A 13318-nucleotide genomic window follows, 5' to 3' on the forward strand; every position below is an offset into this window, starting at 1 on the left:
GCAGACTGTGGGATGGATGCAGCCATAGACCAACAGTCCCTGCTTGCTCCACTGGTGCAATGGGGAGGAGTTGTCTTACATATGCTGTGCAGTTTGGCAGCCTGAGACTTTGCTGTTAAGGGTATTGCTTGAGTCTAGTGCCTGGATTTGATAACATTTTGGACTTGGTCAGAAGGGTAAATCCTGTCTTAACCGACTATTGTATCTCACTGGCACGACACCACAGAAAGGAGCATTAATCCTGGTCGCACGACTCAGCAGGGAAAGGCAAGCAAAATCCAGCCTTAAGAAAATATCCATTCTTTATTATTCCCCATGCTTTCCACAGTGAAGAGAGCTGCCTGCTTGCAGCAACATCTTACCTCTCCGTTGCAGCTGTGGCTGCAGCATTCATGGCAAAGTGCCTGATCGTACTCTCCTCCAGGTACTTCTGCTCCCACTTGGTCATGTCAGCTTCCAGGGCCAGGATTCTCTCCTCCTTCTCCCGCACCAGCTCCATCAGGGCTGGGGCATTGTGCTCTGGGAGGCTGCTTGCCTGGTAGCTGCCCTGCCTCTGCCGGTGGAAACAGCAACAGATATTCACCGTCTGCCAAGTATGGGATCTGATGGCCCTTTTTTACCTGGAGCATGCAAAGACATCCCCATGTCTTTTGACAGGGGCAGGTGAAAACCCCAGGCTAAACCCCTAAGGTTGCAGGAGGACAAGGCAGGTTGACCATATGTGCAACCCCAGCACACACTTCTCTGGACCATGCTGAGAGAAGTAGGGATCTGGCTGCTCCCTGGATGTGCAGGCATTTCATGGGCTACCTCAAGCCAAGGGAAAAAGTAGGAAAAAAAGGTGGTAGGAAAAAGAAGCAATGAAGCTTTAAAAGATATTCTCCTTGCTGGGACTTCATCACATGGCTGGGCAGTGCTCGGTACACACAGACACTTATTACCAGAGAGTTTATATATAAAAGCAGGGAAAAAAGTGGTATATAACCTAGCTACATGTAACCTATTTAAAACAGCAGCTGGGAAAATACCCTGGACATGGATTTACGCCTGTCTCTTCTAGCACATTAGTTCTCACGCGTCCTCAGGAGATGCTTTCTGTGGTGCAGCAAGTAACTTCTTGACCGGCAGGTAAGATCCCCAGGCACCATGAGGTGGTTCCCATGGGATGCTGACAAGCAGCAATGGGTGCATAACCCTTTGCATCTATGCTGCAAGGAAGGCTCTTACCCAGGCAGGATTTATTCCACCCAGTTACAGGCACTTAATTAAAGTACCTAAGCAGCATGGGTAGCTGCCCCAAGCTCTTCTCACTGCTGGTGGTGGGCAGAGGAGGATGGAGATCCAGTCCTCAGCTCAGCAGAGCTTGGGTGGGATGAACTCACACCGAGGGGAAAGGCATGAAGCTCTGGGAGAACTCAGTAGAAGTACATATTTTTTTCAATAAAAAATGCAAGAGATTTGTTACAATCCATGGTGCACAGTACTGTGTTAAAGGGGAAACCGTGTCTCGGGAGCAGCGGTTTCTCATCTGTGCTATACCATGAACTTCCACCAGCAAAGCTGTACCATCACACTGCAAAGAAGGGCTGCAGCAAACGTTTCCATTTTCCAAACCACATTTCCTCCTCTAGCACTTATCTCCTGCTTAGGGGAAACTAGAGATACCAGGGGAGGGCTGCAGGCTTTGCCTTTGGTGCAGTAACAATGTGTTTGGAAGCTGCTTTCTGGAAATGTAATATGGAGCAGTCCTTAGGAGCAATGGCTGTGACTCTGCTTCTGCAAAAAATAGCACTTACACTTCAAATATTATCAAATCTCTGGCAGGAAGGTAGTAGTCTGGAAGCATGGTCCTGGTCTGTAAACAGAATCTTGGGACATCACGGGTGCCTGTCTTCTGAGTCAAAGCCTCTGCCAGCCCTGCACGCTCAGCCTACAACGCTAAGTCAAAGGGATTTTTTTTTGGTCCCAGCTCATGCGTCAGCAATAATGAAGATCTGCCATTTGGACTCGGTTACCAACAAGCCAGGAACAGAACAGATTCTGGCTCACGGTCTCCTTGTGAGCTGCGTCTCTTCTGCTGACTCCAGAAAAATGGAGAAAAAAGCTCTTTTTCTCGCGACAAGAAAATGTTTCAGTAGATACAACTTTGATAACCCAGAGAAGACAGCTCTAAATTAAAAAAAATGAGGCATATTGATGCAACATGATTCATTGCAGCATTGTGGCTCATAAAACAAAAAGTATAAATAACAATAGTAAAAAATATCCCAAAGTCTGCTCTCAAAGATAATAGGTGAGACATGAAGTTAGAATATCTTTCTTCTTAAAACTTACTAGAGGGAACTGGTGCAGGCATTTGAGAACTATAGCAGCCCAAAATCCAATCGCTAATTACAGTGCCAAAAAAAAAAAAAAATTATAATGAAGCAATCTGTAAGTCACAAAGGAATTTTCTGCCAAAATGAGCAGATGTACCCTGAACTCCCAAGACAAGGACTTCAGCGACAGTCCATCCCAGTTACTTAATATATCAATTTGTCCCTGTATTCCAGCCCAGAGAACAAAACCTTTCATAGTTCTAGATTTATCTTCACTTGAACTTTAATAGTATTTTTCTCAAATGTTCTTTCATTTACACCAGCGTTAGCGTGTCATACCCCATGTAATTTCTTTGTTAAACTGATGAGAGAAGGCTAAGGGGCAACTGAGAAGAGCTACTGGAAGAAGACAGGAACAGCAAGCCCATGGTGGACAGGGCAAGAAAGACTTAACGCACTTACATGGCACCAAGAAATAGCCAAGATGCCTGGGAAGGGTCTCCAGAGAGCAGCAGTGAGAGTGATGCTGTCGGAGGGGTGCTGGGGGATCTGCCCTGCCCTGCCCTGGGGCTGCCGGCAAGAAGGGGATGCTCTCAGGTCTGGCCACTTCATGACTGCAAACTGCTGATACTGCCTGTAGGGCTACTTCCCAATCGCATGCTGCCAGCAGGATCAACCCCTCTGCATTCTGGCAGCACAAGCCCTGTGTAACAGCTGCTTTGGTCTACACTAACGGCTCATACATTGACAGAGATATGAGTGAGCCCTTCAAGAGTTACAAGCGCATCATGCTTTGCTTATGCTGCTGGTTTTTCCCCAAGTGATGGTTTGATATGCTTAGTACATCTGCACACTCTCCTCTGGAGCCAATATATTTGGCACTTGGTGCTGGCTATAGCCTAGAAATTTTCCCTGTAACCTCCTTGTGCTTTTTTTTTTTTTCTCATTTTCACAGGTGACTGGCCTACGGGACTTGGGGATGGAGGAGGAATAACAAAGGAATAACTGTGCATAAAATACAAGCATAACACTATCTCTCCAAGGACACAGGGCTGCCAAAAAACAAGGGGATGTACACAGAAATGCAAATCTACACTTCTAGCCCATTCTGGACTGGACTGATAATTAATTAATTTATTGTCTGAAGATGACACCATTTGTCTCCAGATCTGTTATGGGTAGAGGTTTCTGTGAACTGTGTACATCAGCTTTGCCCAGAACAAATACAGACCAAGCTCTTGCTCCCACCAAATCCTGCATCATCCCACGTTGCTTTTCCAATGAAAGATCAGCCAAAATCTGTGGGCTAAATCTCACGCCCATGTGTACCGCACCTTTCCTCTCCTCCACCAGTGTGGAGCTGATCTTGCATAATCTGTGATTGCTGGAGAAAAACCTGGTAGGATGTTTTCCCCTAACAGGTGTTGGGGGACACATGGGGGCCCTGCCTGTCCTTGGGCAGGGGAGCCAGGACCTCCCAGCCCCACAGCAGGCAGGGCTTGGCTGGGTCCAGCAGCCCCACTGTGGAGCTCCCCCATCCTCCACTGAAGATCAGGAGTTAGAATCACAGAGTGGTTTGGGTTGGAAGGGACCTTCAAAGATTACGTAAGTCCAACCCCTCTGTCATGAGCAGGGACAGCTTCCACTAGATCAGGTGGCTCAAAGCCCCGTCCAACCTGGCCTTGAACACTTCGCCCCGTCCAACCTGGCCTTGAACACTTCCAATGACGGGACATCCACGACCCCATCCAAAGGAAAGGCTTAGGTCCAACGACCTGACCCCAAAAGCAAGGTGGCACCTGACAGGGCTGCAAGCAACCGTCCCTCTTCAAAAGCAATGCCAAAGGCCCTGTGCTGGGGTCCCACACAGACCACCCCATCCTCACCTGCTGCATCCTCAATGAGTCCAGCTCCCGCTCCAGGCGCGTGCGCAGCCGCCGCTCCATCTGCTCCCTCTTCTCGCAGGCCGCCTGCAGCTGCGTCAGCGCCTGCTGCAGCTTCTCCACCTTCTCCACATAGGCCTGCTTCCTGCGCAGCTGTGGGGGACAGGGGCTCAGCAGTGCTGGGGGGCACCGTACTCCCACCCTGGGCCACCAGGACCCCCATGCACTTGCAGGCACGCCCTGGGCTCAAACATGGCTTTGGGCATTTGCTTTGAAGAGTCTCTCCAGGGGAAGGATGGTGCCCCTTTGACGGGCAAGGAAAGGGCACAGCAGGCATTGCTGGGGCAGCTCTACTACCCCTTTCAGAGGGAATGCTGCCCAGATCTTCCACCCATTGGGGATCTGCTAGCCATGAATTCCCTTGGCCATTTCTAAGCAAGAGCCATCATGTTGGGGGATACTCTTCGGGCAAGCACACAGGCTGGCCTCAGCTAAGAGGAATCATGGTGGGTCTTATCGACTGGTGACGCTTGACACATTGTCTGCACCCAAACAGAGTCTTTTTTTCAACCCTGCGTATCTATTCAATGCAGGTGGAATAAGTGAAGTACTAGCAGTCAGAAGCCCTCCAACTGCTCTATCCAGCTCACAGGCTTGGCCGTGCCAATCTATAGATGTGCTGGCAGCTAAAGCCAGGCCCTCCTTATGTATATAATGCAAATATTGAAAGGCTAAACATGACACAAGGATTTTGCAATACAGGGTTTTAAGGCCAGAGGTTGCTCAAGCAGCATACACCAAAAGGAATTTGCAAGTGGACTGCAGATGTTCAGGGTGCTTAGTGGCTATTCCCACTTCTTCTGGCCACCAAGCTCTCAGTGACACCACAGGGTATCACGATCAGGGCTCATGGTAGGACCTGGCAGGCTTGAGAGCCCTCGGGGAGAGGAGGCTTCAGACAACAGACACGCTAGGCATCAGCTGCACTGGGCACTGGGATGGGCAGCAAAGCCTGTGCTGAAACCTGACTCCCAGCCAAAATCTAGCACCGAGAAGGGGTGAGCTCATGGGGAACAGGCACATCTGGGTGTCCATGAGCTGTCCTCATCCCCAGGGAGTATGGAAGCTGATCCGAAAACTCGCTGATGGGGCTGCAGCAGCGGGGTCTGCCTGCTCACCTATGGGCTGCGGTCCCAACCTCAGGAAACCTAGTTCTCCTCTTCTCCCCCAACCTTTTGTCATGAATTTTCTCTTCACAAGCATGAATAAACTTACCTTTCTAAAGATATCTGCCTTGTAGCAGAGAGAGCAACAGTGTACGCAAACTGAAGCTTCAAACCCCAAAATACCTCAATGAACCCCAAAAGACCCCAAAACACTCTCGACTTAACCCTCTGACTCAGAAAGGGTGAATTGGTTTGAATGTTGGATCACGCAGACTTTGCCAAATCTCAGTTGGACCCCATCTGCAGCCTGGGGGTTAATGGGGGATGATCGAGGTCATTGCCATGATCACTAAGATCCTCTTTAGGACTTCCAGTCTCCGTCATTTATTTGTACACTTGTTTGAGACCTGAAATTTTTCAGAAGCAAAACAGGAGGCAGAAAAACACATTAACCCCAGTCAACATTGGGGAACTAGATAAATAAGAGAGGCTGGAGAGGTGCTGTGAGCTGGCAAGACCAAGGCCAAAACGATATCCTAGTGCCTACCTCTTTTTTAAGTAGTTAAATCACTATTGAAATTAACTGCAATGTGAGCTATGATATAGGAGCTATAGCCACAAAATACCTGTGTCTAAATATCTAGGGGATGTAGTGAGAAGTTTGCTGCCTTGTTCCTGGGCGTGTGGAGCAAATAAACACCAGTGCTGGGTCCCCCCAGCTACGTGGGAGTCCCCTTTGCCCAGAGACCTCTGCTTAGGCCAGGACTCCCACGCTGTGAATAAGTTTGTTTTTTCACTTGTGCGATGCTGGATTCACCTAGGTTCCCTCCCACTGATTACAATGATAATAAAATAACTTTTTCTTGAAATTCCTCTTCTGCTACCCTAAATCCATCCATGTCATGGGTGAAGTGAAATACAGGCTTGCTCACAGCAAAAGCAAAGCTTGGCCTAAACAAACCTTCCCAGACAGAGCCAATAACTGGCAGCATGACCTCCCTAGCCCTGCCATAATACAGGCCAACGCTTACGGCTGCTGGGGCTTTCCATGAAAATTAATAAGATTATAATCCCCACTAGTCTCTGGCAGCAGCACGAAGAGTGCATTCCTGGGGAGTGCAGGACTTGGCAAGACAGACACAGCGGTGCCTTCTTGCTGAATGTGCTATTTTGGCAGTAGGAAGGTGCCTGTGCCACCCCCCAGCCACACCAGTGTCGACTGGAGACGGGAAAGGGCTCCCCCGGGGTCCCTCCTTGACACCAGACCTCAACTGCACCCCCACGTCCTGCCAGATGCTGGAGGGTCCATCCGTACCACAGCAGTCATATTTTGGCTTTGCAGAAGCCTTCTAAAGCCCAGGGTTCACCTGCTCACACATGAGTGCACCTTTGCCCATGTGGGTGAGGCGATGCACATGTGTCCACCGCCTTAGAAAACAATTTTATTGGATATATGCAACAAGACAGTTCCCACATTCATAAATTTATAGGGAGGTTCTTGAGCCAATTCTGACTTTTCTATCCTGCCTGTAGATTCATAAAGAAAAAATTCACCCACACATTTAAAAAATGAAGTACAAAATGTTGTCATTTACACTAATGGGCTTGTCAGTGCAGTATGCATCTGTAAGGGAGGGGTACTGCAATCAGAAATACATGATACTAAGCTCCCCTACCTCACAGGCACATAGACTTGAAAAAAAGATGGATGGCACCTGGAGAGGTACCAGTCCATGCTCCTGCTGCAAGGTAGGATCAACTCTACCTAAAACCTGGCGCCTGTCTGTATAATCTGTTTACAAAACCCTCCAGTGGTAGGGACTCCACAACCTCCCCCTGCAAACTACTTCACGGCTTATTTTCCTTTACTGCCAGAAAACTTTTACCCTAATGCCTAATCTGGCTTTCTCTTATGCAATTTAAGCAAATTACTTCTTGTTCTGTTTCCAAATTGTGATCTACTAGAGCAAGAAGCATTTAATGAAACAATTCACATATTCACAAGATCAGCAGACTTGCCTGAACACTGCCCTTGTCCCAGGGATTAGGAAAATAAAGATGAAGACGAGCTAAGGCTAAAAGGATATGATCCAAGCAAATAAATCTGTGTAAAGATGAGTGGGTCTTGGAAAAATATCTGCACTAGGAACATAACTCCAGTTTGAGATAATAGAGTTTGTATTGACTCTATAGATATGAGATTTGAGTTAAAGACGGTAAGAGATGGAGAATCCACTTCACCCTAAGTAGGTTGTTTCAGTGTTAATTACTCTAACTCTTTATTTCCGGCCTGATTTGCTCAGCTTCAGCCCCTAAACACTGCATCTCATTATTTCTTCTTATGTTAAAGAGCAACGTTTAATCTGGCTGACAGCAATCCCTTCTTCATGTTCATGAGCATGGACTGGAGCTCAGCCACCTCTTCACTTTAATTGTTCACAGCAAAGAACAGCTTCTGGGCCCCAAATAAATAAGCTGTTTTCTGAACCCTCTCTAATTATTCAGTCTTCTATCCAAAGCATGGATCAGACACACAATTCCAGCAGCAGTCTCCTAAATGACATGTGGTGATAATACCACCTACATGTTTTTGAATTAAATCCTTCTACTAGCAGGTACTCAGGATAATGCAGATTTACATAGCACACTATCTTATGTTAATTCAACTGAGTAGCTACTGCCTATTTTTCAAGTCTTGATTTAAAACCATTTTAAACTTAATTGCGTTCTGGTGGTAGAAGAAATCTGGGTGGATTTACAAAGCAGTGCATGAGGTAGAGCTCTATTAATAATAACAGTCGTTTTCATTTGAGTGGTTCTGTGCTTCCTTGAATATATTCCAAATTACAGTAAAAATCCCTGGTTTAAGATGAAGGGTCATAACCTCAACAATATCTGCTGCATGTGTGTCAAACTGAGCTCCAGAAACACTGGAGACCTGTTGAAAAGGTGCTCTGATTTAGTGATGAAACAAGCCAAAAGCAAGGGAAAGGGAGCACAGGAGCCCAGGCACATGCTGGCAGCCACAGATTAACTGCACTTCACCTGAGCTGCATGACACTGCCTTGAACAATTGAAACATGGCAGCTGGGAAAAAATGGAAAAAATTCATTCAAACTCCCCCTAGAATGAAAAAAACAGTTAAGCACTACCAGGTCACATGGGTTTTCTCAGACTGAGGGCTCTGACAGACAAACTCTGGCAAATACCGTTGCATCACCTTCATGTGTTGTCACCTCTGAGATCTACCATGCCCTGGGCAGGAGGTTACCACCTCTGTAACATCTACCACACCCCAGGCAGGAGGTTAGCAGCTCTCTAGAGGGGAACGTTTGCCCTCTCCTCAACTCCACCAGTACACAATCCAGGATCCTAGCTCCCATCCCCAGCAGAAACACGTTTCCGTTGGATGACTAGACTAGAAACTGGCAACTGCAAAGCTCTTAGAGACAGAGCCCTAAGGCTGCAAACATATTTACTACAACCCAGCAGGCACAGGGTAGCTTCTTACACCACCTGCCTGGAAATCTGCATTTATGCTTCTGCTGCCTTCAGTGGTGTGTATTCAGCAAGCCAATGTTACCTGCCAATACCACACTGACAGTTGGTGGAGAAGCCAGGAGCTAAATGTATTTCTTCCCACCCCCCATGTGATGCAGTAACTGTAGGAGCAGGTGTTGCCATCTAAAACACTCCTTTATTCAGCCACTTTGTGATGAAATGCAAACAGAAGGCAAACAGCTTCAAGTGAATTATGTACAGATTAAAGGTATGCTAGCTCCTGCAGCTACTCCAAAGGGACTGCCCCAAATAAACTGGGACAGTGAGCAGGCTTTAGTCTAACTAACAAAGCAGCAGTTAAACTTAATGTGATTCTCTTCTTGCTGCTAGGTATATTCACCAGAGGGAATGGAGTTTTTAAAACGTTTCTAAACAAGAAGTTAGAATGGTCTAATGGTCAGGAACAAAACAGCAATGCCTTCAGCACTTCAGTACCTTACATCTTCCAGACTCTAAATACCATTAGTTAGCCTAACAGGGGGTCTGTCATGCATACCCTGGTAAAAAAACATTCCAATATCACTGAGGTCAGTTCACCCTTCATCTTTCCAAGACAGTAACCTGCACTTAAGTTACTTGCAGGTATTTGAGATAAGACCTTTCCCTGTTCCTCACAAGACCCCTTGCATCCGTGCACCCAGTGGGCTCCTGTGGATTCACCACCAGGTCAGCCCTGGGAGGGTGCCGGTGGGAAATGAGGCACTGAAAGGGAACAGACCTGCCCAAGATCATGCCAGCAGTCTGTGCCAGAGCCTGAACCTCTACCAAGTCTGCTAGAGTAGAGGTTCACCAATGGCCTTCCCCTCACCAATGACCTGCTCACTCAAATTGTAAAGATTATGTTTCTTTTATTCCCCATAAAACATCCCTCCTCTTTGTTGGTCCCATGGACAGAGACTTTAGGGCCAAAAAGGTCTGTTTTGACAGTCTTGCCTGATCTGCCAGAATGCATAGACTTTCAGCTAGTTATTAAACCCACACCTGCTGACTAAAGGTCCTTGAGGAACACAAAACATTGAGACTTAGAGACCTCCATTAATGGAGAACTGACAACATCACTCTTTGTTATAGTTAAAACTGAGCATTATTTCCACTTTGAATTTGTCTAGCTTCAGCTTCCAGCTACTCGATATTGTCCTGTATTTGCCTGTCAGTTTGAAGAGCCCTCTGTTCCTGGGATTTCTCTTCCTATCCAAATTTTCACTATCACGCTTATAGGATCATTGTTTAAAGACCGCTGGGGAGTTTTGCACAGATGGCACTTCTTGGGTCTCATGGTACGATAGGTTTTTTTCAGCTCTCAAACAAAACCTGCAGCTCTTTGTACCTCTAAATCCTGGACAGTCTGCCTCCAGCCAGATCTTTTAAGACCACCATTTAGATGTGAAATTACTGAGCCCTGTGCTGTTGAGCACATCTCAAAAGCCTCCTGGCATTATTTGGGGAGAAATAGGATGCACCAACATCCCATGTTTGTATTGCAGTCCCAAGTCTGTGAGTAGTATGCTTTTTATTTGATGTTTCTGTTAAGTCCTACCATTACCTCAGCCACCAGCTAGTTGAAATTGGTGTTGCTCCTGGTTACATGTTGAAGGCTCTGCTCTGAAAACATCTATTGTTGTGGTCTCCTTTGCTTGCTTGTTTGGCTCAGTCTTGTATAACTATGCATTTTCTCTATAAGAGGGCCTGTACAAGTGAAGCAGGAAGACCTACCACACCATGGCTAGAAGAGATTCAGGATTTGGATGGAGAAAACCCTAATCATGAGCCACCACTATCTTCAGAGCACAGAAATGTTGCCCATGCCTCACCTCCTCTTCCAGTTTGATGACCTTGGCTTGCGCATTGTTTAGGGCCTGGTCGAGGATTTCGATGTGCCTCCGCTGGTCCTCGTTGGCAGAGCGCACAGCTGCTAGCTCCATCTCCAACTTCTCCTTCTCCTTCAAGTGCTCTTTGTCTGGAAAAGAGACAAGAACAAGAGCCACTCCAGGAGGACAGCTCACAGGTCCTGGGCCATGCACCAGAGGTAAGCTGTCGCCTAACTAGAAAAGCAAAAGTTATGCAAAGCAGCAGTGGTAGGGCCATTATGACACAGTGCTGAGACACAGCAGGAAAGAAGTTTGCACTGCCATGGCTCAGCCCCTCAATGCCCAGCCTTATGCGAGTACCAGCACCAGAAACGAGTGGCAGCTTGGGCTGCATCTGAACTAGCAGAGCTTGGGGACCTGAGCGCTGCCTCATAATTGTCCATTCTGCTGAACTACTAGCACATTCTCCTGAAAAATTTTAGCGTGCAGCAGCTACTCCCTTCCCATACAATGCCTAGGCTCTGCTTGAGAACAGCCTATGTCAAGGACTGTTTAAAGCTGCCGGTTTGAATGCTGCTGCCCTTCCCTAATGTGCAAGAAACCTCAGCCCCATGGATGTGGGCTGTGCTGTGCCTGGCCCATTTTATTTGCAAGGATAGAGAACATGAGATACAGAATACGTGAAGAAGCCAAATAATATACACACATCTGTGCTGAACAGCCTGAAAACTGAAAGAGGGGAAAGCAATAAGGAAGAATAACATAGGAGGCATCTGAATAGGCTTTCCCTGGCCATGCAGAGAAAAGGAGGCCGTGGGAGGCATTTCAACACTGCGGGGACCGTGACTGACTCCCCAGTCCTGCATGACCTAAGGGTCCAGCGACCAGTGCTCCACTCCTGTTAAGCACCTTAACACATCAGGGGAGAGACTAAAACATGTAGATAACCTCTGTGCTGAAAAATCATCCCTTTTTTGGATAAATTTAAAACAATGTTAAAAAAAAACCCTGGCTAAAGTCAGTCAGCTTTGCTCACATCTTTTCCTTCAGCAACAAATTTCAGGCCCACCATTGACTTTGCTGGCAAGCTGCCTGGGGAAATACTTGGCTCCATCTACTTCTGCCCTGACAGTGCTGAGAAGCCGTTTCTTGGAACACAAGCATGATGGGCCAATCACTGGATCCCCGACGTCGGACCGCAAACGGTTAATGATTGGAGTGAGCAGGGGATGGAAGTTTCATTCAGTGAAATCTGAGATTTCAAAATCTGGCGTTCATTCTGAATGATAACAAAAATAGAGCACTTGGAAAGCCTCCAGGAAGGAAAATTTCCTCCAAAAATTAATTTGGCATCAATTAAACGTTGTTTTGATTTTTGACTGTTTAAACACAGCATTACAGAATTTATTATTTTTTAACTGAAGTGAAAAGTTGCTCCAAAAACACTGAAACATGGAAAATCTGCCCCTAACATCCAGCCCGTCCCACTCAAGTGTGACCACTCAAGCTGGAAGCCCCACCATCCACCTCCCCGCAAGGAGGGTCAGGAAACTTCACATGGCCCAAGCCAGCCCATTTCAGACCTGAAGTACCCCAAGAAGGGCCTTATTCTTCCTTAATTACAGGTGGGATGAGAACAGGTTTAATTTACACACTAGTGGTAGATGCCTGAAGTGAGATGCATACAAGCTGATCCGTGTGGAACAAGGCACGAGTAGATGAGGTAGCCCAAACCCACTCAGCCATCTTCCCATTTATCCTAAAAGGAGGAATTCAGCACTTCACAAAAAGAAACCCTGGCAGCAACACTAGCACATTGGCCTCTGCAAAGCCCACAAGCAAAGCCCAGTGAGTGCTGCGCAGTGTGCCACTGACTGCCACCACGAGCCATCTCGGTATGACGTGGCCTTAATCTTCCCTTGTCAGCAAGAAATTGTATATTGGACATGCAGACCTCTTCCTTCAACGTAAATACATTTAATTCAATCAGACTGACCGGAAAGAACATTAATATCTATTGTACAGAAGTGTAAATCTGGGCAAATTATCAAGCAGCTAATTTCATTAGCGGGCGAAGAAGCTGGAAGATGGATGCTATTTCAGCCCTGTGGCACTCCACCATCTCATGCTGGGACCACACTTGCTTTGCTCCAGATTTGAAACCCATGTTTCATGTTACACATGAGGACAGCACATAGGAAAACAGGACTTGGGACCTTCACTTTCAACTTTCATCCAGGGAACTCTAAGTGCTCGGCTTGCCCTGCTGCATTACATTTTCTACCCCCTGCCAAATATTATGCTGTACACAAAATAACTGCTGAACCCACTAGAAAGCTGGCAAGAAAAATTTACTTCACAGCTCTCAACACTTCCCCATGTCAGCTTCTCCCTGCAAAATGCTGGAGGCACATTTTATAAGTACTTTCCTACATTGCACTCATTTTTAGTAAAGAAGGGCTTTCTTGAACATACCTTAAATTCTCTTCAAGTACATACAAGGTATCCTTAAGGTCTAAAAATAGTTTTACTGTGCTACTCTTGCACACACCTTCTGCCCAGGCACGTGCTTTTTACCTAAC

General features: G+C 46.8%; 1 protein-coding gene across 5 annotated transcripts in view; it reads right to left on the reverse strand.

Annotated features, from left to right (window-relative positions):
* The window catches only part of AMOTL1 (angiomotin like 1), an 81988-nt gene that overhangs the window by 8279 nt on the left and 60391 nt on the right, over positions 1-13318 (reverse strand). For all 5 annotated transcript variants that reach the window (XM_074816241.1, XM_074816237.1, XM_074816238.1 and 2 more), the window contains 3 exons: positions 10740-10885; positions 4205-4354; positions 363-553 (listed from right to left, as the gene is read on the reverse strand). In XM_074816241.1, the coding sequence (XP_074672342.1) occupies positions 363-553; positions 4205-4354; positions 10740-10885 (487 nt within the window). The remainder of the gene's footprint in view (positions 1-362; positions 554-4204; positions 4355-10739; positions 10886-13318) is intronic.

Source organism: Strix aluco, chromosome 2 (genome assembly GCF_031877795.1).
Source record: "Strix aluco isolate bStrAlu1 chromosome 2, bStrAlu1.hap1, whole genome shotgun sequence".
Lineage (NCBI taxonomy): Eukaryota > Metazoa > Chordata > Aves > Strigiformes > Strigidae > Strix > Strix aluco.